This window comes from Balaenoptera musculus, chromosome 11 (assembly GCF_009873245.2).
Source record: "Balaenoptera musculus isolate JJ_BM4_2016_0621 chromosome 11, mBalMus1.pri.v3, whole genome shotgun sequence".
Lineage (NCBI taxonomy): Eukaryota > Metazoa > Chordata > Mammalia > Artiodactyla > Balaenopteridae > Balaenoptera > Balaenoptera musculus.
This window is the reverse complement of record NC_045795.1, coordinates 22,950,213-22,974,992: the sequence shown is the minus strand read 5'-3', so window position 1 is coordinate 22,974,992 and position 24,780 is coordinate 22,950,213. Positions and strand designations below refer to the sequence as shown.

Sequence of the window (24,780 nt, the reverse complement as noted above, 5' to 3'; positions counted from 1 at the left end):
GAGGTCCAGTATTATTTGGCCAGAAAATAACTTCCCAAAATTAGACATCCCAAGTTAGTAAATCTTAAATGGTTCTTCATATTTCCCCCGGAACTGCACACATCTGACCATCCTCTCTCCAACTCCCACACCTGGCTCTTTCCATCTGTCCTTGCCTTCTATCCCTCTCTCTCGTATCCTAATTCAGGATTTATTACCTCATCCCCATAACGAAAATTCTGGGGTCCGTCCCGTAAGTCTCTAAAGTCCACCTCGCCCATCACTACCTGAAATCACTACCAACCAACCACTTGCCACTTGGGTTTTACTTTCCAAACCCATCTCTCCAATATAACTCTAATAAGAAAAGTGGCCACACCAGCCATGTTCTCTCATTAACTCTCAAAAAGTTTCTTCTTCTTTAGATCTGCCTTAGACCTGCTCTTTTCCTACATTCCAAAAATGGCTCCCTGTTCCTCATTACTAAAATCCTGGGACTTCCCTAGTGGTGCAGTTGTTAAGAATCTACCTGCCAATGCAGGGCACACCGGTTCAAGCCCTGGTCCGGGAAGATCCCACGTGCTGCGGAGCACCTAAGCCCGTGCACTACAACTACTGAGCCTGTGCTCTAGAGCCCACGAGCCACAACTACTGAGCCCATGTGCCACAACTACTGAGGCCCACGCACCTAGAGCCTGTGCTCCACAACAAGAGAAGCCACCGCAATGAGAAGCCCGCGCATCACAACGAAGAGTAGCCCCCACTCGCCGCAACTAGTGAAAGCCTGTGCGCAGCAACAAAGACCCAATGCAGCCAACAATAAATTAATAAATAAATTTTTAAAGAAGAATCCTTACTATTTCAAGGTCCACCCTCAAGTCATCCCGCCAAATAACCAAGTTCTGGATAATCTTTCTCTTCTATGAGCTCAAGGCAACTTAGAATCTAGAGCACCACACATTTGGCAATTAATCGTATCACGCTATACACTCATGTCTTATTTTCTAAGTCTTCTCTATCTAGACTATTCATGAAGGCAGACCTTGTCTCTTCCCTTTTTGCATACCGCAAGGTGCTGTACATGTTGGCTGATTTAGTAACGTCTGGGAGGATCAGCTCTCTGGTCCCTGATACCAGGGCGGAGCTTGGATAGTGAGAAACCCGAGTGTCCTAGTTGGAAGGGATGACTCACTTTCCCTTGTCCTTGTCGGAAGGGCTGTGGGAAGGGAGGGAGGCTCCTCAAACAGTGAGCACCATCTAAAGTGCAGTAAGGCTGCAAGTCAGACCCACGTGTACTGGTGGGGAAGAGAGGATACTAACCGCTGCTAGTAAACCGAACAAAGCAAATCAAGAGTAAGAACAGTTCCAGCTCCCACGAAATCTCCAAACAGTGACAGGGCGGTGCAACTCCTTTCCTTTATTTCTTCCCCTTGTAAAGGGTGATTCAAGTTCAGCAGCATTCCTTTCCTGCCCCCAAGTCCCCAACCAGACTAGAGACTGCAGGCACCAAATCCTGGGTGACAGCACAGGCCTCAGAACTCTCCTCCAGCTCTGAGCTGCACCAGCTGTTTGTATCAGTTAGGCCAGCATTAAATCCACCAGAAAAAAGCAGCACCACTCACAGAACAGGGCAGCAGCTGGGCCTGAAGCTTTGAGGCGGACCAGACGCAGGCTTCTGAGTGAGGACAGAGTCTCAGACAACTGGCCACACGAGCTTGGCTGGATGGAACCCCATAACAAAGCTCACCTCTGCTTGTACAGAGGGATTTCAAGGACAAGGCCAGCTCAGTTATCTGAAGAGAGCAATCAGACAAGTCTTTCAGAGAAGAGGAAGCAATCAAAGCGGTATCCTGGTCACATCAAGACCACGCTCCGCCTTCATGTACCCGAGTAGCTGCTGCGCCAGCTGCAGACCAGAGCAGGCTTCCGAGTGGAGAGGAGACGAGGGGATGTCCAGGAAGGAAAGCTCACTCTCGGGGCCGGTTGACCACGACTTCACCCAGGGCCTCCAACACCTCCCGCTTGTAGTCTTCGAAGTCACCATCGATCTGGCTAACGCTCCGCTCCTCCACCACCCACAGCTGGCAGTTGGTTTCTGTGATAAGTCGGGCATCATGGCTGACGACGATCACAGCTTTGAAGAAAGATGGCGAGAACGGAGGGCAGGGAGGAAGGAGGAAGAGGGGAATCAGAACCTGAGAGGAGGGCGCCCAGCCGAAAGACACCACAGCCCCGTCCCCAAGGCGGGGAGGAGGAGGGCGCGCCCTGAGCTGACTCACCACCCTTGTATTCGTTGATGGCCTCCCCAAGAGCGTCGATAGACTCAATGTCCAGGTTATTGGTGGGCTCGTCCTATGGGGGAGGAGGCATCCCGTGACTGAGAGTTACGACTCCTACCTTTCCTTTCTGTCAGCCTTACCCCAGCCCTGAAGTCCAGCTCACTCACCAAGATGAGGACATCAGGCTCCCGACAGGCCAGCTCTGCAAACACAACTCGGGCTTTCTGCCCACCTGTAGCAAAGGGAAAGGAGATCCACCGCACCTTTCACCACCTGACATTTCTCCAGGTAAACCCTGAATGTGTGTGTGTGTGTGTGTGTGTGTGTGTGTGTGTGTGCGCGCGTGCGCGCGCGCGCACGCCGTGAGGTCCCCCAAGTCCCAGTTCCTCTTTCCTCCTGCCTCTAGGGACAGTCTGCAGGTATGAAGGCTAAGGACGGGGACACCTGCCCTGGCCCCTGGTACCAGAGAGTTTGCAGATCTGTATGGTGTGGGCGTGACTCTCCAGGCCGAAGCGGCCCAGGCACTTGCGGGCATCCTGGTAGGGCAGGTTGAAGCCCTGCTGCAAGTACTCGGTGGGCGTCTCCTCCATGTGCAGCTGCTCTGCGTACTGCTGGTTGAAGAAGCCAATTTTCTGCCCGAGAGGAGAGGGAGGTGGTCGGTCAAAGTCATACTTCCTCTGTCGGCCTCTTACTCCCTGATTCCCAAAGCCACTTACCAGCCGGTGGTTCTTCCTCATTTCCCCACGAGTCTGCAAGGAAAAAGCAAGGGGGGAGCTAAGGGGAAGGGGAAAGGAGCTGCAGCTCCACACCCCAACTTTTCTGAAGGGGAGCTAAACACCAGAACCGGGCTGGGAACAAGCCAGTGTGAGAAAGGGGACATGGGCGTGCTCCTGAACGTGACCAAGGCAGGCCCAGGAAATCAGAAGCAAGAAGAGAATCAAGGAGGGGGAGACAAAAAGCAGAGATTCAGAACCAGGAGCAGACTGACCACAAGTAAAGGACCCCCATCCCCAACCCCGCCTTCCAGCAAGATGTTGTCAGGGTTCCACCTCAGATGGGGATTAAGAGACAGTTTGTGGGAGGATCTAGAACACCTTTCTGAAGATCTACTCTCTGTGGGTGTGAGGCAATGGGCCCTCTCAACACTTTCTTGGAGGGCGGACAGATGGCTACAACCCACCTAAGCACTACATAACGCCACAAAAGTCCCCAAAGCAATTCTAGGGAATTTATCCTAAGGAAAACTAAATTCATGAACAGGTATAATAAGACTACTTACTATAATTTTGTCCTTTAGTGAAAAATCAGAAATAATCTAAACGACTGACATCAAATAAACTATGGCAGATCCATACGAAATGAATGCACACATAGGATTACTGGCACGGAAAAACGCTTGATGTACATTATCTGGAAAAAGCTGGTTACAGAACAATTCACACGATAGGCCACTTTCGTTAAAAAAAAATTATATGCACGCTTGTAAAGGAAAAAAGGGGAAAGCAATCCATCAAAATTAATACAGGTGACCTCTAGATTTTTCTCTGGCTTACGCAATTTCTTTTTCTTTTTTTTTTTCAGCGGTGCCGCGCAGCTTGAGGGATCTTAGTTCACCGACCAGAGATTGAACCCGGGCCCATGGCAGTGAAAGCTCCGAGTCCTTACCACTGGACCGCCAGGGAATTCCCTGGCTTGTGCAATTTCTAACCTCTCTACAACGGGCATGTATTTCTTGCATAACTTAAACACATGGCAGGGGGCAGAGGGGGAGGCGCGTGCCCCTAGCCTGGCCCCACTTCTCCTGGCTCTTCTCCCCGCCTGATCTAAACTGTCCTCCTCTACAGCACCTCTCAAGGAAACACACCATCCATGACAAGTTCTGTATTTAACTCTCCACGGCACAGAGGGGCCCCCGACTGCAGCCTCTGGGGCACAGCCGTCCCCCCTTCCTGGCTCCCGGACTCACCGGCGTCAGCTTGCCTGTCAGCAGCAGCAGCAGGGTGCTCTTCCCCACACCGTTAGGGCCCACGATGCAGACTGCCAGAAGGAAGACAGAGGTCAAAGAGGCGAGGTCCCCAGAAACTCTCCCTGGGGCTCCTGAGCCTCCCCTGCCAACTCACTCCTTGAGTCCATGTCAATGCCAAAATCCAGATTCTTAAAGAGTGGTTTCTGCCCCTCATAGCCAAACGTCACACCTGAGAGGCCAGGAAAAGAAGCACTTTATTTTCTCTTCAGAGTCCCCCGAGGGTGCCCCGAATGTCCTGGTGTGGAGGGAAGGCAGGGCCGCAGCCGCTCACCGTGCAGGCCCAGCACCGGAGGGCTGAGTGGCGGCGGGTCAGGGAACGTGAAGCGCACGGTGTACTCCCTGGGGCGCTTCAGGAGCTCGGGGGCCTCCTGTGACTCCTCATCCTGGTTCTTCCTCCGGCACTTCTGCTGCTTTCGAGTCAGGGCTTCCTTTGTTTGCTTTTCCTGGGGAAGAAGGGGAAAGGGAGACATCCGCACCCTTCACAGAAGGCCTCGAAAGGCAGGCAGGGCCCGAGTCTTGCTCCTTCTCTTGAGAAGACCCCATCCCAGGAAGACCCAGGTGCTCACCGCCTGCTTGGTCGACTTGCCGCCCGCCTTTAACTCCTTCAGCTTTTTCTCCTGCTTCTCATACTGCTTCAGCAGTTCCTTCTGCTTCTGCTGGTACATCTTCTTGAAGGTCACTGGGGCAAGAGAGGGGAATGGGCATCGATGGTTGTCCCTCTCCCCAGCAGGACGGGGGAGGATGGGGGCAGGCGTCGTTGTCTAGAATTCTGAAAGACTCAGAATTCTATCACCACAACCCTACAGGCCCTCCCTCCCAGGCCTTTCTCCAGGAACCACCCCTTTCCTTGCCCCAAAACGATCCTCCTTACTGTAATTGCCCCTGTAGTAATGGAGCCGCTGGGCATCAAGATGGATGATATCGGTACAGACGTCATCCAGGAAGCCCTGGTCATGGGAGACGATGAGCAGCGTCTTCCGCCAACCTTGGAGGTAGCTGGGTTTTAGAGAAGTGTGGAAATGTCACAATGGCCAGGTTAGGGTGGAGTCAGGGGAAGCAGACAGAGCATGGGGGGCAGGGAGTGAAAGAGCGGGGGCTGGAGTGCGAGCTGTCAAGGGCAGAGTGGAGACCAGCTAGAGGAAATGAGGGCAGAATGCGAACCAACGATGCAAAGGCTGTAATCAAGGGCTACTCACTTATTGAGCCAGATGACAGCGTTGAGGTCCAGGTGGTTGGTGGGCTCATCCAACATCAGCAGTGTGGGCTCCATGAATAGCGCCCTAGAGGGCAGGGCAGCAGAATGCAGAGTCAGGGGGAAGACGACCCTTGCTCAGAGAACCCAGAGAAGCCTCTGGTAAGTGGAGCCTGAGACCATGAACACTCCTTCCCAATCTCTCCTTAGACAGTTCCCAGGCAGGAGACACAGAGACAGAATACACCCCCAGGTAGGGAGAAAAGATCCCGAGTCTGACAAGGCAGACAGTAAGGGAGGGAGAAGATGGCCTCAGAAGAACGGGAAGAAGGGAAAGAGCCCTGGTGGACGGAGGCTGGAGGGGAGGGTGGTGAGGGGGCTCCCACCTGGCCAGGGAGACGCGCATGCGCCAGCCCCCCGAGAACTTCTGTGTGGGTCGATTCTGCATCTCAGGGTCAAAGCCCAGACCGGCCAGGATCCGGCGGGCTTTGGCCTCTGCAGCTGCCGCCCCGGTAGCCCGCAATTCCTCATACACCTGGGAGGAGGGAGAAGAGGACACATGCTGCGAGGTCCCAGGAGCCCCCAGTCTTAGCCCGTGTCCCCTGCGCCATCTCCTCTACCTTCTCGAGCCTCTCGGCAGCCGCGTCATCGCCCTGCTCCAGCTGTCCCTGAAGCTGCCGCTCCTCTTCCAACAGCTTCAAGCGCTTGGTGTCGGCTCGGAGAACAGCCTGCACGGCCGGCGTCTCATCGGCTACCACCTCTGGGGGCAGGGGAGAAGTCAGGGTGTCCCAAGGGCCAAGCCTCCTATTCCCTCTTCCCTGCAGCTCTGTTTCTGGTTTGCCTGACCCTGCCCAGCTCTTTGTACTTGTTCCAAATAAAATATTCTCCAGTCTCTCATCTCTTCTCCCCCTTCTTTAGCACCATTTCCCAGTGCCCAGTCTCCCCACATAACCCTTCCAACTCTACAACCACGGTTTCTTCTATTCTTCGTTGGCTCCTGTACCCCAGTGGCGGCCCCCCTCAGGCCCCTCAGTTTCACCTCCCCAGCAAGCCCCTCTCCCACCAGCGGCCTCACCCTGCTCACAGAGCAGCACGTCAATGTTGGGAGGGATGCTCAGGGCTCGGTTGGCGATGTGCTTGAGGAGAGTGGTCTTGCCCTTGCTGGGGGATGAGAGCTTTTAGGACCAGGCCGCCTCAGAGAAGTCTCTTCTCCTTCCAGCCCCGCCCCTCTCATAGCTCCAGCCCCTCCTCTCCTCACCCATTGGGTCCCACCAGCCCATAGCGGCGGCTGGCGACAATGTACAGGTCTGCGTTGACAAACAGCTCCTTGCCGTGGGCGGAGATGCTGAACTTCTCCAGCTGCAGTTGTCAGGGAAGGAGCGCGCACATGAGAACTCTCCCTTCCAGACAGCAGCTGCAGCTTTCTCTCTGCAGGGAAGTCCCCTCTTCTCACCACACCGGCCCCTTCCCCAACCACTGCCTCTAATCAGTCTCCAAATCCTAAGCGCGGCCAGCCTGTCCCGCCTTGCTTCCCTCCAAGGGTGGACCCTTATGCTGGTTCTTCTATCTTCTCACTCAAGTTGGCAGAACTCAAGGTGTAGAGAATGGCTCCAAGCTTTCTTCCCAATGGACTTCCCATTCATACCCACTTCCTCGGTTGCCGTGGCCACTCAGGGGAAGGTGAGAAGTGGCAGGTCCCTGGGTGAGCTGGTAGAGGGGCCCCCTCAGATCTTACCTTGATGTCAGATGCATTTTCTAACATGGCCTGGCGGGAAGACACCTCTGCTTGTGACACGGAAAAGTCATTTTCAGCAGCATTGGCTGCTTTTAATGAAGCCACCTGGCGCTCATACTCCATCTGAGAAGGAAGGAAAAATCACATTTGAGGCTATTGCCTGCCACTTTCCCATCACCACAATACAGCCCCACGTCACCAGACACCGAGACAAGGCTCACAGAGCGCAATTATTTCCTTACTCCAACTGTTCTACTTGACATAGCACCCAAAGCGCTCCTTCTTGTCCCCTAATTCACATGTCCCCACTTGAAGCGTTAAGGAAAAAAAAAAAAAAAAAAAATCAGATTCTCCCACCTTTGACCACCAAGAACCCAAGGTTTTACCTGTTTCTTCAGTTTCTTCTTTTCCTTCTTGCTAAGGTGAGCGTAGGGATCATCAGCCTTGGACTCCCCTTCTTCCTCCTCCTCCTCTCCTTCCTCTGAGCCCTGTGAGAACCAGGGGATGGTAAAAACAAGGGACCCCTTCTAGAACTCAGACTTCACATCACGTACCCCCAGTTCCACAGTCAGCTCTGTCTCTCTCCACCAGGGTCCTGAAATACACTGGTGGATCTGCTCCCATTCTCATACCCGCCCTGCTCTCCTTGCAGCCCTGTATCCATTTTTGCCACCAGAAATGGTATGAGTATTTATGTATGAAATGTAATAATGTATGTGTACCTGTAACTATGTACTGTAACTATGTAACTGCCAATACAGTGTAATTGAGAGTTATATGAGGTTCTTTTTCTCATGTATCAGTGGCCTACACATTAACATGCAGGGAAAAGGTCTGGAAGCCCTAGCATACAGTCACTGAGAAATCCAGCAAAATCAGAACTAGCAAGTGCTAACGGTACGAGGGAGCTCAGAGATCACTAGATCACACAGATAAGAAAACCGAGACCCAAGGAGATGGAAAAATGTACTCAAGGTCACACAGTGAGTGGCAAGAGCCAGAACTCAGACTGACTGAGCCTAAGGCCCACATCATTTCCTCTCTGGATCAGGAGTTGCCAATGATGCCCCTTGAGCTAAGAATGGTTTTTACATTTTCAAGGAATTTTTCCAAAAATAGAAAAGAAGAAGAATATGCATCAGAGATTGCATATGGCCTGCAAAGCCGAAAATATTTATTATGTGTCCCTTTATAGAAGTTTGCCTGGGACTTGCCTGGTGGTCCAGTGGTTAGGACTCCACGGTTTCAGTGCCATGGGCCCGGGTTCAATCCCTGGTTGGGGAACTAAGATCCCGCAAGCCGTATGGCAGGGACAAAAAAAAAAAGTTTGCCAACTCCTGCTCTGGAGAGTAAGAGCACTCCCAGATCCTGCCCCCTGCCCAAGGGCCACAGAGTCCTAGTCCCTCAGCCCACCTTCCCCAACACCAAAATACAAACCTGCTCTGCCTTCTTGGCCTTCTCCTTCCCTTGCTTGGGTGGTTCCTCTTCTTTTGTTATTTCCTCTTCATCCTCCTCCTCTTCATTGTCCAGAGCAGCAAATTTATTTTGAGGCTACCAGGGAAAAGACAGCAAGTTTGATGAAATGCTCTAATTCCTGAGACCCAGCCCCTCCTCCTGCCTATACTCCCTCACCTTGGCTTTCCCCTTTGATTTCTCCTCCTTTCCCTTTTTGCCCTTGAGCCCTGGCTGTTGTTCCTGAGATACAGCCTGGAGAAGACACACACAGACACACACAAATTAATTTGCTATATTGTAGCTTAACAAGAGTTTCTAGGGAGTCTAGGAGTAGCAGTTAACTATACTGAGTCTGCCAGGGAGAAAATGAGACCCAGAAAAACCCTAGTCTCCGGCTGGATAAAGATAGTGAAGAGGCGACTAGAGAATATCAGCAAAGCTAAGGGACTGTGAGTCAGGCAAGTGAGCCACGTGGGTGAGATGGCCCTAGCAATGGAGGGCTTCCTCAAGAGGACAAATCTCGAGAAGAGGTAATGGATGTGGGCTTAGTGAAGGTGTTCTAGGAAGAGGGAAGAGAAGGCATAAAGAACAAAGGTTTCAACACACAGTCAAGCTGGATGCCAAGATGTGATCAGGCTAATCTGAAAGGTATACATGGAGAAGTCCCAAGTAACCCTGCAGAGGGGTCCAAGTGGAAGGGCAAAGACCTGAAGGCCTTTGTTTTATATTTTGAGTTTGAAAGCAACAGGATCACTGTAAATTTCCGAGTGATGAAGAATATTTTAAAAAGCTGACTTTGACAGTGTAAGCAAGACTGGCCTAGAAGAGCTAGCTAAAAAGCAGGAAAAGAAGCCAGGAAATTACCACACTGTGGCCAGAGGTGCTACACGGGGTGGGAGTGACTGGCAGAGCCACCACTATCACCTTATTGATCCGATTTTTCTCTGGCTTGGCTGGCTTAGGAGGATGTTTTTCTTCCTCCTCCTCTTCTTCCTCACTCTGATCCTGAATCAGGGCTGCAAAAACATTACCACCCTGGAGAATGAAAGGGCCAGAGAAGTCAGCGGGATGGTCAAGGCTGCACCCCTGGGGTCTCTGTCTACCACACAGATGGCTTACCTTGGTTTTCTTCCCTCCTCGGGGTACTGGGGCAGGTACTGAAATGACAAGGGGGAGAAGGTGAGACAGGAAAGGAGAATTACAATGTCCTGCTCCTTAATCTAATCCAGCTCCAAAAGCAAGGAATGAGGCTCCTGACTCTTCATGACTAAAGGGTTCCAGGTACCCATTTCCCCTCGGGACATTTACCCTCCTCCTCCTCATCACTGGCCGGCACTGAGAGCTTCTTAAGACGCTCCATGAGCTCCTTCTCCTCTCCGTCATCATCCACATCCTTTTTCCGACGGCTTTTTCGAGTGTCTCGCTTCTTTTTTTGCTGCTGAAAGCCAAACAGTGAGAGAATGAAGCCCAGGCCGCTGCTGTATCTCTGCTCCAGAGAGAGCTCCCCGTCAGCTGAGTGACCCAGTGCGGGCTGCAGAGGGGCTGGCGGACCCATGGAGGCCTCCATGTAGCGGTGGGGCCCGGACACCTGTACCTGCTGCTGCTGCTGCTGCTGCTGTTGCTGCTCCTTCTCCTTGAGCACTTTCTTTTCTTCCCCAGCCTGTCTGTCTTCTACTGCCAGCTCTTCGAAGAACTATAACGGGAGTTAAGATCTAGGTAAACATGGCTCAGAAACCAACCAAGCCCTTCACCACACACGAGCCCAGAGACCTTCCACTCCATCCCACCTTGCTCCCTCTCCTGACAAGACCTCGTCCCCTCCCTTGGGCCCCCACCGCCTTCAAAGGGCCACCTTCTGCTCGGAAACACCCACAGTCCTCTCTCCTCACCGTCTTTTTGGTCTTCCTGTCCTTCTTCCCTTTCTTCACCACTTTGTCTAGAAGGTTAAGCAGACATTGTGAATGATGATTTGCAAATTCCAAAGCACCCTGATGTCTCCTGCCAAGCTCTCAGTGGTCCCCACCCTATTTACTGTTTTTCTAGCTCTACTACCACTCCCTAGACATTGGCACTGTCCCACAAGACAGACAATGGTGGCTGGTCTAGGCTAGCAGTGGGAGGCAGAGAAGGAGAATTCACAGAGTGATGGCAGAGGTGAGAAGTAAGAGTATTCAGAGATGACTCCAATGTTTTTAGCTGGCAAAATTAGCTGGGCTATTGGTACCATTGATTAACGCAGGATATACTGGAAGAGAAGGACCCCTCTCCCCACCCCTACCACCCATGGGGGAGAAAGGTAGGACAAAAATATGAATTCAGTTAGGGATATGTCATTTTTGGAACCTGCAGGCCATGGAAACAGAGCCATCTGGTAAGTCAACAGACACCTGGGTCTATGCCGCACCTGCTCCACTCGCATTTCTAGCACAAATCACGCTTGTTGTACTTAATTGGGCATCGGTCCTTCATCCTAGAGAGCAACCTGAGAGACTGCTTAACTTGTGTTCCCAGGGAGCAAAGTGGGAAGTCGATAAAAGTTTACTGACTGAACAAATTCCGACTTCTCCTTTCTGTCCATCCCCATTTCCCTGAAGGCAGGGGACTAGGTCTAACTCCCTCCCACATCAGACTGGGAGGCAGCCAGCAGCCTCGTGATTTCTCTCCACGCCCAGGCCTATCCACTATCACATTCGTCTCCCAACCATCCCATCCACCCACTGCTACCCAATTCTATCCAAAAGCACTCCTGCAATCACTTAGGTTTTTCTTCCCCAAAAAACCCCAAAACAAAGGCTTTCTGCTATCTACCACATTGAGTATTCTCAGACCAGATTTCCACCTAGTCCATAGTAATCATTTATTCAGATACTGAGCATCTACAGTGTCAAAAACTGGAGATAATAAAGGACAATCCCTATAACTTAGGGCCTCACAGACTAAAAGGGCGCATCCTATCTTGTCTATCTCTGTTCCCCTATCCATACCCGTGTTCTGGACACTGGCTTCTCCTCGCTCCTTGGTTAACTCCCAGGCATGCTTGTGCCTGTCTTTGCTTAATCTGTGACCTCCATCCTGAACACATTTCAAAATCTGATCCCCATGTTGGGTGACTAGCGTGATGGAACTGAAAAGATGTGCAGGAGAAAGTAATGAAAGGTTTTATAAGCTATTCCAAGGAGTCTAATCCTAAAGCCATTAAGAAGGAGGACTCACTGCAGTACACGAGAAGGAATGACATGATCAGCGCACCCTGACAACACTGAGAAGTGACTCAGACACTAATGTATCTCCAAGGACTAACACAACCACACCTCCCGACCGTCGGGAGAGAAGCCTGTGCACAGGTTCAAGCGTGAGAAAGTATTATCAGCAAGGAACAGGAAAAGGCTAAGTGTGGCTAAAGCTATGCTATATCCTCCACGTCTCCCCCTCTAACGGCTCCTCCCCTTAGTAAGTACATCACTGAAGTGGCTCCTAATTTCAAAGCCAAGTAAAGCACTTTCCGTAACCTTACAATCTCCTCCCCCAATTACTGTTTCTATCCTTGTCTTCACTGAGTCTCAAAAGTGCAGTCCACACTAGCTCCACCTGCTCATCTCCCGTTCCTTTTTGAACATACTGCAACCTGATTCAGCTGTCATCTTCTAATGAATACTACTTTTCTCAAAGTTGTCACTGTCCCCTTAGTTGTTCAACCCGAAAAGGTTTCTTTGTAGTCCTTATTTTGCTTGATTACTTGGCAACATTCCATGCTACCGACCTCCTCATCCTTTTAATTCTCCTTTCCTGTTGCTACTTAGCGTCAGGGGTCCTGCTGCTGCTGCTGGTCTGCCTCTAGTTTCTCCGGCTGCTCACCTTTCTCGGTCTCATCTCCTCAGCCTCCTTCTCTACCTTACTTCCCTTAATTGTTGAGGTTCTTTTGGGTTCCCACCTTCTACGTCTTTTCGTTTCAATCTGCATACACTCTCTAGGGGATGCCCCGTACAACTACACTCACCTGTGTCCTTACTCGTAGTCTAGAGCTCTCTCCACAGCCACCGAACAAACTCTCTCCTTGCCATCTCCTCTTAAAATTCCCCAGAAATCTCCAACTCAGCATTCAAAAGCTGACCTTACCTCTTCCCACTCCCCACTCCACAGCCCACTACTGCTTTCAATGAATAGCCTACTAACCACTGCATTATTCAAGTGAGTGTCAGCCTTAATTCTTCTCCCTTGATTTAGCTGGTTCCCAGTTCTAGTCAATGCCCTGGCTTACTCTCTTACCACTTCTCACCGGGATCATTACCAGAGCCTCCTAAATGGTCTCCCTCTCTCCAACCATTCCTTATGCACTTCAATGGGTCCTCCTTCTTAATGTTTTTAGGACTAAGTTCCTTGGAGTAGTGTATAAAGCCTTTCATTATCTGTCTCCCGCACATCTTTCCAACCCCATCACACTAGTCACACAATACTGGGAACCAGCCAGGCTCAACTACATCTCTACCTCTGCACTAACTGCACCCTCTGCTTACTTAGGATGTTCTTCCCCTTGCTAACTCACACTGATCCTTCAAGAACGAACTCGGCTATCACATATTCCTGGGAGGCTTTGCTGACACTCCCGCCCTATCTGATAGATGTTGCCCCTCTCTATGCTAGTCCCATAGCATTCTCAAGACATTCATCACACTCTGTCAGCCTCTGCCTGATTAATGCTCTGTCCCCTCCACTACACTTGCCCCTTCTCGATAGGCAAGGCTTATCTTTCATTCCTACACCTCCAGTTCTTCTGCACAGCACCAGATACAAAGTAGGCATCCAATAAATGCCTGTAAAGTTAGTCACTGTATACCTACTATAATTATTTGTGTCCATTTTATCTCCCTCTTGAAGTACCTTCAAGCCTGGTAGGATGTCTTCGTATTTTTTTCTCCCCTCCCCAAAGCACAGCATTTACACTGCATAATTAAAAACAGGTACTCAATAAACATCCGCTGCTTTTAAGTAAACCTTAATCCTCCATTCCAACACCCAGTATCTATGCTCTTGCTCCAGTTGAGTCAGAAAGATGTCTTACGAAAGAGCGCAAGGAGTCATCCTCTCTTAAGAAGCAGGTGGGATAATGGGTTCCACGGGTAGGAGTGTGAGTGTGAGAATGTGTATGTGTGTGTGTGTGTGTGTGTGCGCGCGCGTGCGCGCGCGAGAGAGAGAGAGAGAGAGAGAGAGAGAGAAAGTAAGAGAGAGAGAGACAGAGAGAGACAGAGAGAGAGGGAGGAGGTCGAGGCACAGCTTGTATCAATATGTAAGTGCTGGATGTGGAATACCGTGTGGTGGGGAAGATGTCCAAAAGAGAAGAAAACAGGACTTTCTCAGTTTTCCCCATCTCTCCCTCGGTACCATACGCTCTTCCTCGTCTCTTTCCCAGTCTTACTGAAGTTCCTGCGTGACACCCCGGCACCTCTTCTTTCGCCGGCACCCCAAAAGCCCTCCTGCCAGGGCAAACTCTTCCCGGCCCCACTGAACGCATGCGCAGTAGCCCTCGCACGGCCCGATCAATTTCGCGCCCCGTGACCCTCTCCTAAGACACGCACAGACTTCTCTCTCTTCTTCTCTTTCCTATCTCCTTCCCTCCCTGCCTACCAGCCTCACCTGTGGGGCTCGTGGTCTCTCCGTCCCCGATCCACTCGGGCTCCGGCGGCTGCTGCTTGGGCCCCTTCGGCATCGCGGTGGCAGTTACGGCAATCTTGGCGACGCCGGGTGCTATTTCCGGTTCCGGCAGCTTGGGGCCCGGAACCAGGCGGGCTCTCTACGCCTGCGCTGTCGACCCCGCCCCCGGACGGCCCACAAGCGCGCCGCGCCTTCATCTCTCGGGACCGCTTGCGGCGCGGGTCCGCCCGCTCGGGTCGCGACAGCAAGTTTATGACGGTTGGGGAACCCCAACCCAGTGACTCCGCGACGCCGCGTGACTAACGACTGAACATAATAATTTCCGACTAGTATGAAAGAGTGAAGTCATCTTTTGTCTTTTCTTTTTTTAAGAAACTGAATGCTACCTTGTACCAGCCCCTTATGTCTGGTTAGGAGCAGAAAGGCGCAGTCCACCGACTCAGGAAGAGGCCTTGTCGGTCAAGTGTTGAGATGTGTCACAAAATCCCGAGGTGTAGAGGTGTAAACGAGGAGGAACTCTAGCCTAACAAACAGAAATCACGGTGCGGTGGAGCTTCAGTTCACCTTTTTTTTTTTGGTAACAGCTTTTCTGAGGTGTAATTGAGTTACCATAAACTGCATATACAGTAGACAGCCAATAAACTGCAAAGTGTACACTTTGATAAGTTTTGACATGTACACACCTGTTAAATCACCACCACAATCAATATTTGGGTCACTTCTTTTTTGTGTGTGTGTGACTCTTGGATTCATTGGAACTTCCTGACTTTTTTTTTAGTAAATGTATTTATTTGTTTGTTTTTACTTTTGGCTGTGTTGGGTCGTCGTTTCGGTGTGCGGGCGTCTCATTGCAGTGGCTTCTCTTGTTGCAGAGCATGTGGGCTCTAGGCGCACGGGCTCAGTAGTTGTGGCGCACGGGCTTAGTTGCTCCGCGGCATGTGGGATCTTACCGGATCAGGGATCGAACCTGTGTCCCCTGCATTGGCAGGTGGATTCTTAACTGCTGCGCCACCAGGGAAGTCCGGCCTTGGTGTTTTTAAGAGCTGGGCTGGCCCTCACATCTAGGCCATAGTGCTCTCACATTGAACATAACCTCAGAACACCCATGCCAGACAAGGCCAATCTGTGACTGTGAGGAAGTAAGACAGAGTCTATAATCTTGTGTAAGTGCAGACAAAAACAAGGTTACTATGCAAACCATAAATTCTAAACAGGTCCCTCTCAGCTAAAATGAGTAGTGGCTGCTTTTTTGCCAATTACAGCTTCAGCCATGTTTCATTTCTCCCCCCCAGAGGAGACTCCGTTATCTGTGGGTTCCACATATTCGGATTCAACCAACCTAGGATCAAAATATTAGGGGAAAAAAGAAATTCCAGGAAATTCCAAAAAGCAAATCTAAGTTTGCTGCATACCAGCTACTACTTACATAGCATTTACATTGTATTTATAACTATTTACATGGCATTTACATTGTATTCAGTATTATAAGTCATCTAGAGATGACAAAGTATAGGAGGGGATGTGTGCAGGTTATACGCAGATATTATGCCATCTTATACAAGGGACTTGAGCATCCTTGGATTTTGGCACATGAGGGGGTCCTGGAACCAATTCCCCATAGATACCGAGGGATGACTATTAAAATGTGAAATCATAGAATTGCTCCCACTTCCTGGGAGCACTCAATCTAGATTCCCCACTTCCTTGAATCTTCCCCCAAATCACCTAACACAAACCCTAATCCTGTCACTCCTAACCGTCTCTTAGTGAGATCTCTGCAGGTGATAAACCCAACTTTGTTTAACTAGAGGTGGTTCCTGTGTGGTCTTTGGTTGGAGGGCACTGACACTTTTACTGTCTTATTCTCTATTTCATGTCCAAATTCTAGCAGGGAGGCACTGGTAGAGGATGTTCATCCTCCTCTAATGTTTTTACCTGCTGAAGGGCCAAGAGTTTGCTTAGTACATGGCTGCCTGAATAAAGAGTACTTTTCAAGCCTTACTGGGGCCAAGGATTGGCCAAGTTATGGCCAGTGATGTGTAAGTTAAAGAGGGTGTGTTAGCTTGGAGGTAATTTCCTCTGCCCTTCCTCTGTCCTGAGGCTTGGAGCATGGATAAGTGAGCTAGAGTTTCACTGCAGACTGTGAATAGGAGGGTCTGGCCCCAAGAATCATGGAGCTGAGAGCTGGGGGGAGCAGGGGTTCTGAATGCCTGAGGACCTTGTGGTGGCATGATTGTCACACATGCCTTGTACTACTTCTTGACTTGTGAGAGAAATAAACTTCTATCTTGCTTTAAGACTAATTTTGGTTTGTTACAACTGAACTTAAAACTCATAACTGGGCCATAATAGGTGCTTAATATTTAGAGTGAATGAATGTATCCACGCTCATAGCTTCAACCACTACCTATATGCAGGTAACTCAGATTTATGTCTCTAGTTTTAATCTGAGTACCAAATCTGTATATCCAACTACTTACTTTATATCTCTCATTGGATGTCTTAAAAGGCAGCTCAGATGCAACCATTCCAAAAGCAAATTAGTGGCATTCTGCCTGTTTTCTTCTAATACCTTTTCAAACAGCATTTGGTTATGCGAGCCAGAATGACCCGACCCTGGGAAGCCTAAAATACTTTCATTTTGGTCTCTTTATTTCCAAATGTTCACGTTTCTTCCACTCTGCTACCCAAGTCTATACCACCACCGAGTGGTCTAGCTCCTTCTCCTTCTCCTCGCCTCTCATTCTCCCCATCTCCTCTTAGCAACACCTTTGCCTGGACTCTGCTCTCCCACCTCACCTCCTGCTTGTGCTCAGAGCTTGTCTCACCTGCCATCTCCCCAGACTCCGTTTATTACATGCTTCCCCACCATGCCTCGCTTTTTTTTTTTTTAATATAAATGTATTTATTTTTTATTTATTTATCTTTCGCTGCATTGGGTCTTTGTTGCTGCGCGCGGGCTTTCTCTAGTTGCCGCGAGCTGGGGCTTCTCACTGTGGTGGCTCCTCGTTTCAGAGCACAGGCTCTAGGCGCGCAGGCTCACTAGTTGTGGCACGCGGGCTCAGTAGTTGTGGCTCGCGGGCTCTAGAGTGCAGGCTCAGTATTTGTGGCGCACAGGCTTAGTTGCTCTGCAGCGTATGGGATCTTCACGGACCAGAGCTCGAACCCGTGTCCCCTGCATTGGCAGGCGGATTCTTAACCACTGTGCCACCAGGGAAGTCCCCGTCTCGCTTTTTCATAGCACTTCCGACAGGTACTTCACGCATACTGGTGACTTTTTCACTAACGTGTCTCCTCTTGTAAATTCATTGATTTCGGCTCTCCATTTTCTCTAGCGTCTAGTACATTGCCTGGCCCACACGCACGCTACAGATATTTGTTGAAAGACTGCTTTGTCATTACCACTCCATAAACCTCAAACCATAAATGCAGGTAAAATGTTTAAAAATTACTCCATGGATACCCGGCCTTTCCTTTCTCTCAACAAAACTTTACCCTTGAACAAAATGCAACCTGGTCGGGTTGATTCCCATAGGTTAATGGGACGCCACCGGTTTCCTCAGACTGGAAGAAACTTCTAGCAACACTGCGTATGAACTAAATGAAGAATAAACTGACTCCAACAAGAACAGCCTCACCTGCACCTCCGGAGATGACTGGAACACAGGGATTAAAGAAAATGCTTGTTTCCGCTGCATTTATTACTAATATAAAAACATGTTAGAAAGAAAAAAAAATTCATTCTCAGTTCTCCAACGGCTCTCATCCCTTCCTCTTGCCCACACAACTCCTGACCCATTTCCCCAGGGCCAGTTCAAAACTGAACCTGTTCACTGCCGTTTTCACAGAAAACAACCAGTGCCAGGGATGCAGGGGAAGAAGGTTGGAAGAGGGCGACAGTACTGTCCAAGTTCCACCCACAGGTAGACCAGGTGGAGATTCACAGAATTCAAACGAAAGGGCTGGTGGCCTCACAATGACATAGTCTAACTAAAACGGGCTGGAGAGGAGATAGGGTAGAGGACGTCTCTCGGGCCTGTGTCAAACCCAGAGAAACCGATACCGGGAGAATGGGGAGGACCAGGCAGGCAGCCTTGTGGAAGTTTCACAGTTCTCCCACGTCGGGAGGTGGGGAAAGTCTAGAGGGCACCAACGGCCCCACACATTTTGGCAGAAAAACTCACTCTAGCGTTGGGAAGTCACAAAAATGCCATGGACACTGAGAAAGGCTATGAGGGGATGCACAGTCTCACAAAGCACAGTGATCACAGACCATAGCGGTGGAGATCATGCTACTGACGCAGAAACTACAAAATCCAAAAGCAGGGAACGTGGCCTCTCAGGAGTGACTCTGCACCAGTCATCCCAACTTGACCCCGGGTCAGACAAGCTGGTGAGTGTCACAGAGCAGCTGACAACACTGGGGGAAGGGGGTGTCACATAAAAAGGACTTAAAACAAGCAGCGAGAAAGGAATGGTAGGAAACTGCTCCAGGGCTCTCAGGAATCCAGGGCGCTACCCGGGGCTGGGTGGACAGATGCACAAGAAACAGCACCAAAGAGGTTTCCTGTTCTGCAGTCAGCTGGCGAGGGGGAAGAGGATCCAGGAGGCAGTTGAATGGAGCAAAGATGGGGTCCCGGAGACGAGTCTCTGGAGGCTGCATCAGAAGGAAGAGTGCACACCGTGCACCAGTCACGGAACACAGCTCTGGACCCCGAGTGGGGGAGGTGGCGATGGAGCTGGGCATCACTGACTGAGGGCGGCAGGTGAACGGCCTCTCGGTAGCCATCACAGGGCCACAGGGAAGTATATGGCAGCCAAGTCAGAGGGCTCCTTCCAGTCTGGATGGGAAGGCACAGTCTCACAGAGGAGGTCCATTTACGCCAGGGTGGTAGAAGGCACAGAGGTCCTCATATCGACAGTGGCCCTTTTTGGCAAAGTGTCGGCAGACGGGGCGGTCAGATTTGTCTGTGAACAAGCGAAAACCGGGCAGTTTAAAATGTGAGTAAGAAAGAAAACAAATGTAACAAAAAGCAGAGATAGAGAAGGCAGTCAGATTTCCTACTCACTACCATTTCCAGATATGATGGAATGGTAGTCCTTCTCCTGGGAGAAAAAACATTCAGGGCTACTCCTACTTCAAAAGGACAAAGGACAGCCCAAAGAAGAAGAGCCATGGGCATTCTGGACATGAGGTCACTTTGGGAGTGATGGGTGTTCAATGTGTGCAGGCATAAAAAAATGGACCTCACCTTCCATAACCTGGGGTCCATCCTTGGGTGGGCAGGTATTCTTGATAAGAGACCAGCTTTTGAGCCTTCGAGGATTTCTCTGCTCTTTGTGAAAGCCTCCCCTGGAGGGACCCCCATGGCCTGGTCCAGGAAAAGGAGGCTCAGCATTGACCCCCCACCAACCACGACCATATGGGCCAGACCTGGGGCCTAGGCCTCCCCGAATTGGGCCTCTGCCCCGGGGAGGAGGTGGGAGACTCAGCAGTGGTGGGATCATTGGTCCCCTTGATCCCGGAGGACCTCTGTGAAGAGCTGAAGAGAGAGAGAGAGAGGGAGAGGGAGAGAGGGAGAGAGAGAGCAAGAGAGAGAGAAACATGGAAAGGTGATCAATGGCCAGCTTAATCCAGATAATGAAGCCCTGATTTTTTAAAAACTTTTTTATTGAAGTACAATATACATACCAAAAAATACACAATTTTAAGTGCACAACTCAATCATCACCAAAGTAAACACACCTGTGTTTCCACTAACACAGGCTAGAGAAAGGATAGAGCCTTTTTAGCACTTCAGAAGCCCCGCCCCCTTGTGCCCCTCCTCCCCCACTATCCCACCCTACTCCCCAAAAGTAACAACTATCCTGACTTCTAGCATCATAGGTTAGTTTTAGCCTGTTTTTGAACTTTGCATAAATGAAATCATACAGTCTGCATTCTTTTGTGTCTGGATCCTTTCGCTCAACATCATGTTTATGAGATTCATCCAGGTTGCCTGTAGCAGGAGTTCCTTCATTTTCATTGCAGTGTAGTATCCCATTGCATGCACATACAACAACTTATTTAGCCATTCTACTGTGGTGGATTCCAGTGTGGGGCTATAACGAAAAATGCTGCTATGAACATTTTTATACATGTCTTCGGTACACACATGGATTCATTTCTGTTGAGTGTATACGTAGCAGACGTATTACTGGGTCCTCAAGTGTATGTATACTCAAGTTTAAGGAAGTCAAACTTTTTTTTTTCCAAAGTGGTTGTACCAACTCACACTCCCACCAGCAGCTGTTCCATAGACAACCTGTTGTTCCTTGACAACACTTGGTAATATAGATCTTTTTCATTTTTGCCATTCTGGTGAGTGTGAAAAGCAGTGTTTTGTTTTGAAATTGTGGTTAAAACATTTAACAAAAAATTTGCCATCTTAACTACCTCTAAGTGTACATCTCTGTAGTGTTAAGTAAATTCATCTTGTTGGAAACAGATCTCCAGAAATTTTTCATCTTGCAAAACTGAAAGTTTATAGCTACTCAACAACTCTCTTTTCCCCCTCCTCCACCCAGCTCCTGGCAACAACCATTCTAATTTCTGTTTCTATGAATTTAACTACTTTAGATACCTCAGATCAGTGGAAACATAGAGCAGTTTTTTTTGTGACTGGCTCATTTCATTTAGCATGGTCTCAAGGTTCATCCGTGCTGTAGCATGTTACAGGATTTTCTTCCTTTTGGGGGCTGGATCATATTTCATTATATGATTATACCACATTTTGTTTATCCATTCATCCATCAACAGACATTTGGGTGGCTCCATCTCTTGTCTACTGTGGACAGTGCTGCTATGAACATGGGTGTGCAAATCCCTCTTCAAGATCCTGCTTTCCATTCTTTTGGGTAAATACCCAGAAGTGGAATTGCTGGATCATACAGTAGTTCTATTTTTAATTTTTTGAGGAATCTCCATAATGTTTTCCATAGTGGTTGCACCACTTTACAATCCCACCAACAGTACACAAAGGGCTCAGTTTCAAACTTATGTGTTTTTATCTTGCATTTATTTGATGACTACTGATGTTGAGTTCTTATTCATGTTTTTGGCTATTTAGAGATCGGTTTTTATCAGGTGGCTGTTCTGGTCTTTTGCCCATTTTTCTAACAGGTTGTCAGAGAGTTTTTATATATTCAAGATATGAGCTCTTTATTGGTTATATTTGTTGCAAGTATCTTCTACTCTGTGGCTTCCTATTAACTTCTTAATGGTGTGATTTGATTAACAGAAGTTCATATTTTCTAACATAGTTCAGTTTATCTTTCCTTTATGGTTAGTGTGTGTGTTTCTTGTCTGTTTAAAAGCTCTCATCTACTTTAAGCCCATGAAATACATTTGTTTTCTAGAATTATTTCTTTACCCATGAATATCCAATTAATTCAGCATCATTTACTGAAAAGACCACTATTTCAGTTCCATCTTCATCAACAATGAAATGGCCACATATGTGTGGGCCTGTTATTGGACTCTTTATGCTGTTCTGTTGATTTATATGTCTATTGTTGGGCCAATACCACACTGTTACAACTACTACAGGTTTACAATAAGTCCTGATATTCAGAGTAAGCCCTTCCACTTCAAGATTATCTTTGCAGTCTCTCACCCTGATCCTCTGCATTTCCATACAATAATGTAGAATGTTTATTTCTACAAAAACACTGTAGGGATTGTAATTGGGAGTGCACTGAATCTATAGGTCAGTTTGGGAAGAAATGACATTTTTACAACATTGAGTTTTTCCAGGCTGTCAATACACATCTCTCCATTCATTTAAGTACAAAATTCCTGATCTTTTAATTTTAAGTCCTTTCTGGGTTTTAGTCCCTCCCTTGCTGCCTTCTCAGGACCTAATCAAAGGATCAGGGCCCCTTCCTCCTCACCTGACTTGGGGTCACCAGGCTTTCCATTGGCCATGGGGGGAGGGCCCAGAAGGCTGGGTGGTCCTAAGAGCAGACATGAAAACACGGTCATCAGAATGAACTAAAAAACTGATGATCCTGTTCTTATATGTTTTTCTTCTATTATTCATTTCTTAATCTAACCAGCAAAGCCAGGTATGTTCTCAGCAGTGTTATGAGTTCTCACCCCATCTATTTCCAAAGCGTTTTCAGGATTTGCAAAGTGGAGACTCAGCCAAGTCAAGGGGGATAATGAGGGAAGGATACCTACAAACTTTCTCTTTCCCTTACATTGTTGCTACCCAAAAGATCCCAAGTGATTCCAGAGGTAATCCAACTCCTCTCTTTCACTGCTGGCCAGTCAGATAGCTCTCCCCCACACCCCACCTCCGAGTAGTTTACAGAAGTCTGCACTTCCACCTTCCCCGTGAACGTCTGGTCACAAATTGTCATCCCAGTCATCGCAACCTACAACCTCTCTAGGGCCCCTCTCCCCTGTCGTTTTGCGGCTGCGCACACAAGCTCTTTATCTTCTCCCCTGCCTTCTTTAGAAAGGTTTAGTGGCTGGTTTGAAGTTGAGGGTTCAAGTAAGAGAACTCATTTAGTGTTCCATCCCAGCCAGGCCTCCCCCAGCCCCAGCCCCAGCCCCAGCCCCAGCGCGTGCGCCCTTCCTCCTTCCGTTGGAGCCCCCTCCCCCGCACCTTTTCAGCCCCCAACCCCTCGCCTCGGCCGGCTGACAGGCATGTGCACACAACTCCCGGGCTCCTCACCGATGGGACTCCCATCCTCCTCATCTCCAGTCTCTTCCCGCTCTGGCAGTGGGGGCTGCTGCTGCGGCTGCTGCTGCTGCTGATTCTGCTTCTTTCGTTTCGGCATCGTGGTTGCGGCAATGGCTGCAGCTGGATTTGGAGGGCAGTGAGGAAGGGGCACGCTGAGATTCTGTTTCCGCTTCCGGGGGGGCAGTGGACAGTGAGGCTGAGGCTCCCGCCATTTCACTTCCGGAAGGCTGCGGGGAAACTTTGGGTGGCTGTTCTCAGATCAGCCGCCTCCCTCAGTCTCTGCCAGGCATGGCAGCAATCTCAAACCTTTCCTTTGCTGCGTTTCTATAAAAGCTTTGGAAAAAGTTGCTCGCTCCTCCCCTCGCTTAGAAAACCCTACAGCCGGCTCCTCATAGTGTGCCATAGAGTCGACAGGCTCTGGCCAGAAGGCCTGAGAAAAGACGGCTGTCGCACCCTAAGATCGCCACATCCGGTCCCCGGTTTCTATGGTAACAGCTGCAGGCACAACTTCGTGCCCTATGACCTCCCTCCAAAAATCCTTGTTCCACCTGGGTTTCCCTCCTCGGCCGCGCGCTTGCACTTAGGATCTGTAAACCTGCTGCTTACCATCGTTCCCACGAGGAATTTGGGTCCCAGCAGGGCGGTGCCCAGGGCTCTCCAGACCACCACTCGCCCCTCAAGACCTCTCACCCTGTCCCCAGTGTAGCCCATCAACTTGGCTTCCTTCCCGGGACGCACAGTCGCGACTTTCCTCTAAGGTCCAGCCGGAGGATTGGTAGCTTCTGCTCGTCCACGCCCCTTTATCCCACAGGTGGTAGGACCCGCCCTCCGCTCCACCGCCCCCTCCAGGTGAGTGGTAGCTTCTCCCCGGCTCGCAAGGTAGTGATGACACGCGTCCCCCCTCCTCCAAACGCGATTTGGTAGCGTCCGTGACGAAGTTAGCCCGACCCTCCCACGCGCGCCTCCTTCCTCGCCGCCGCTGCGCCTTCTCAGCTCCACTGGCTCTCACGTGCGGGTAGCCCACCCCGCATCATCCTCTCGCCTCGCTCCCAGTGGGAAGTGACTGTATTTCCCCCTGGTTGCCTTCCACCCGGGCCGCCTGGGAGCATCGGCCTGGCCCGCCCGCTGACGTCACCTTCCAGTCCCGCCCCCTCCAGTGTCCCGGGCCCTTGCGGCGGGGGCTGGCCCGGGGGGAGTCAGTTGAGGCGGCGGGAGCTCGGCGAAGGGCGGGCCAGGTGACTGGTCCGGGCCATGCCGAGGAAGAAGCCTTTCAGCGTGAAGCAGAAGAAGAAGCAGTTGCAGGACAAGCGGGAGCGGAAGCGAGGTCAGTGCGGGAGCCAGAGGAGGGGGCGGGGCTCGGACTCCCGCACATCTGGGAGGAGGGGTGTGCCCGCCTCACCTCTGGGAGGCGTGAGAGGGGGTGGCGGCCGCGCGCCGACGCGCGTGGGCGACCGCGGAGGGGATTCCCTCACCCCAGCCCCCTACATCTGGAAGGGGTGGGGAAGGATGGAGAGTTGGGGGAGGGGAATCCCTCCAGCTCCAACGGGGCGTCATCCCAGTAGATCCCTGGAGGAGGAGTGCCTCCCCCCACGCACATCCGGGAGGGTCCTGAGCAGAGTAGGTGGGAGGGCCCGGCCTCAAAAGACTGGGGTGGTGTGGGGAGGAGCCAGGCCGACCGGGTTGGGGTCTTCTGGCCCGGGAGAGCTGGCCAGCCCTGGCGTCACCGGCTCCTCCCC

At 50.4% G+C, this 24,780-nt stretch overlaps 4 protein-coding genes across 13 annotated transcripts in view; 2 read left to right on the top strand and 2 right to left on the bottom strand.

Moving 5' to 3' along the window:
* PPP1R10 (protein phosphatase 1 regulatory subunit 10) overlaps positions 1-2,712 on the top strand; it is a 44,169-nt gene extending 41,457 nt beyond the window's left edge. Inside the window, exon 20 of the mRNA XM_036868870.1 lies at positions 2,393-2,712. Coding sequence (XP_036724765.1) covers positions 2,393-2,409 — 17 coding nt within the window. The 3' untranslated portion in view covers positions 2,410-2,712. The remainder of the gene's footprint in view (positions 1-2,392) is intronic.
* Positions 1,377-14,425, bottom strand: ABCF1 (ATP binding cassette subfamily F member 1). 3 transcript variants are annotated; one of them, XM_036868882.1, is made up of 25 exons: positions 14,298-14,425; positions 10,556-10,602; positions 10,261-10,359; positions 9,975-10,104; positions 9,786-9,823; positions 9,591-9,701; positions 8,844-8,918; positions 8,649-8,762; positions 7,598-7,699; positions 7,212-7,334; positions 6,735-6,835; positions 6,552-6,637; positions 6,097-6,236; positions 5,863-6,011; positions 5,481-5,564; positions 5,156-5,280; positions 4,851-4,963; positions 4,556-4,727; positions 4,379-4,453; positions 4,225-4,295; positions 2,975-3,007; positions 2,722-2,890; positions 2,426-2,490; positions 2,259-2,331; positions 1,377-2,113 (listed from the first exon to the last, which is right to left on the bottom strand). In XM_036868882.1, the coding sequence occupies exons 1-25, from the start codon at positions 14,368-14,370 to the stop codon at positions 1,947-1,949; spliced, it is 2,535 nt and encodes an 844-aa protein (XP_036724777.1). In that variant the 5' UTR covers positions 14,371-14,425; the 3' UTR covers positions 1,377-1,946. The 3 variants fall into 3 exon arrangements, with proteins under 3 accessions (XP_036724777.1, XP_036724778.1, XP_036724779.1); XM_036868883.1 differs by having other exon boundaries at positions 9,975-10,101; XM_036868884.1 differs by lacking the exon at positions 8,844-8,918.
* A 3,572-nt stretch (positions 14,426-17,997) lies between these two features.
* On the bottom strand, positions 17,998-23,772 carry PRR3 (proline rich 3). 3 transcript variants are annotated; one of them, XM_036868917.1, is made up of 5 exons: positions 23,651-23,772; positions 23,036-23,164; positions 22,248-22,310; positions 19,568-19,858; positions 17,998-19,283 (listed from the first exon to the last, which is right to left on the bottom strand). In XM_036868917.1, exons 2-5 carry the CDS (start codon positions 23,139-23,141, stop codon positions 19,177-19,179), a joined length of 567 nt encoding a protein of 188 aa, XP_036724812.1. In that variant the 5' UTR covers positions 23,142-23,164; positions 23,651-23,772; the 3' UTR covers positions 17,998-19,176. The 3 variants fall into 3 exon arrangements, with proteins under 3 accessions (XP_036724812.1, XP_036724810.1, XP_036724811.1); XM_036868915.1 differs by having other exon boundaries at positions 23,036-23,282; positions 23,651-23,768; XM_036868916.1 differs by lacking the exon at positions 22,248-22,310 and having other exon boundaries at positions 23,036-23,282; positions 23,651-23,768.
* Positions 23,765-24,780, top strand: part of GNL1 (G protein nucleolar 1 (putative)) — a 25,509-nt gene continuing 24,493 nt past the window's right edge. For 5 of the 6 annotated variants that reach the window (XM_036868890.1, XM_036868892.1, XM_036868891.1 and 2 more), the window contains exon 1: positions 24,040-24,368. In XM_036868890.1, coding sequence (XP_036724785.1) covers positions 24,296-24,368 — 73 coding nt within the window. In that variant the 5' untranslated portion in view covers positions 24,040-24,295. Of the gene's footprint in view, positions 24,369-24,780 lie in introns of all 6 variants that reach the window. The other variant, XM_036868888.1, reaches the window with a different exon arrangement.

Bases quoted from the DNA above. Each gene is read 5' to 3' on its own strand.
- PRR3 (XM_036868915.1), bottom strand. From the start codon at position 23,755: ATGGGCTACACTGGGGACAGGGTGAGAGGTCTTGAGGGGCGAGTGGTG. The intron at 19,859-22,247 runs GTGAGGAGGAAG...CTCTCTCTTCAG, and splicing joins GCCTGGTGACCCCAAGTCAG to CTCTTCACAGAGGTCCTCCG. The intron at 19,284-19,567 runs GTGAGGTCCATT...GCTTGTTCACAG, and splicing joins TGGACCCCAGGTTATGGAAG to ACAAATCTGACCGCCCCGTC.
- ABCF1 (XM_036868882.1), bottom strand. From the start codon at position 14,370: ATGCCGAAGGGGCCCAAGCAGCAGCCGCCGGAGCCCGAGTGGATCGGG. The intron at 6,638-6,734 runs GTGAGGAGAGGA...CTCATCCCCCAG, and splicing joins GGGCTGGTGGGACCCAATGG to CAAGGGCAAGACCACTCTCC. The intron at 5,565-5,862 runs GTGGGAGCCCCC...CCTGCCCTCTAG, and splicing joins ATGCGCGTCTCCCTGGCCAG to GGCGCTATTCATGGAGCCCA.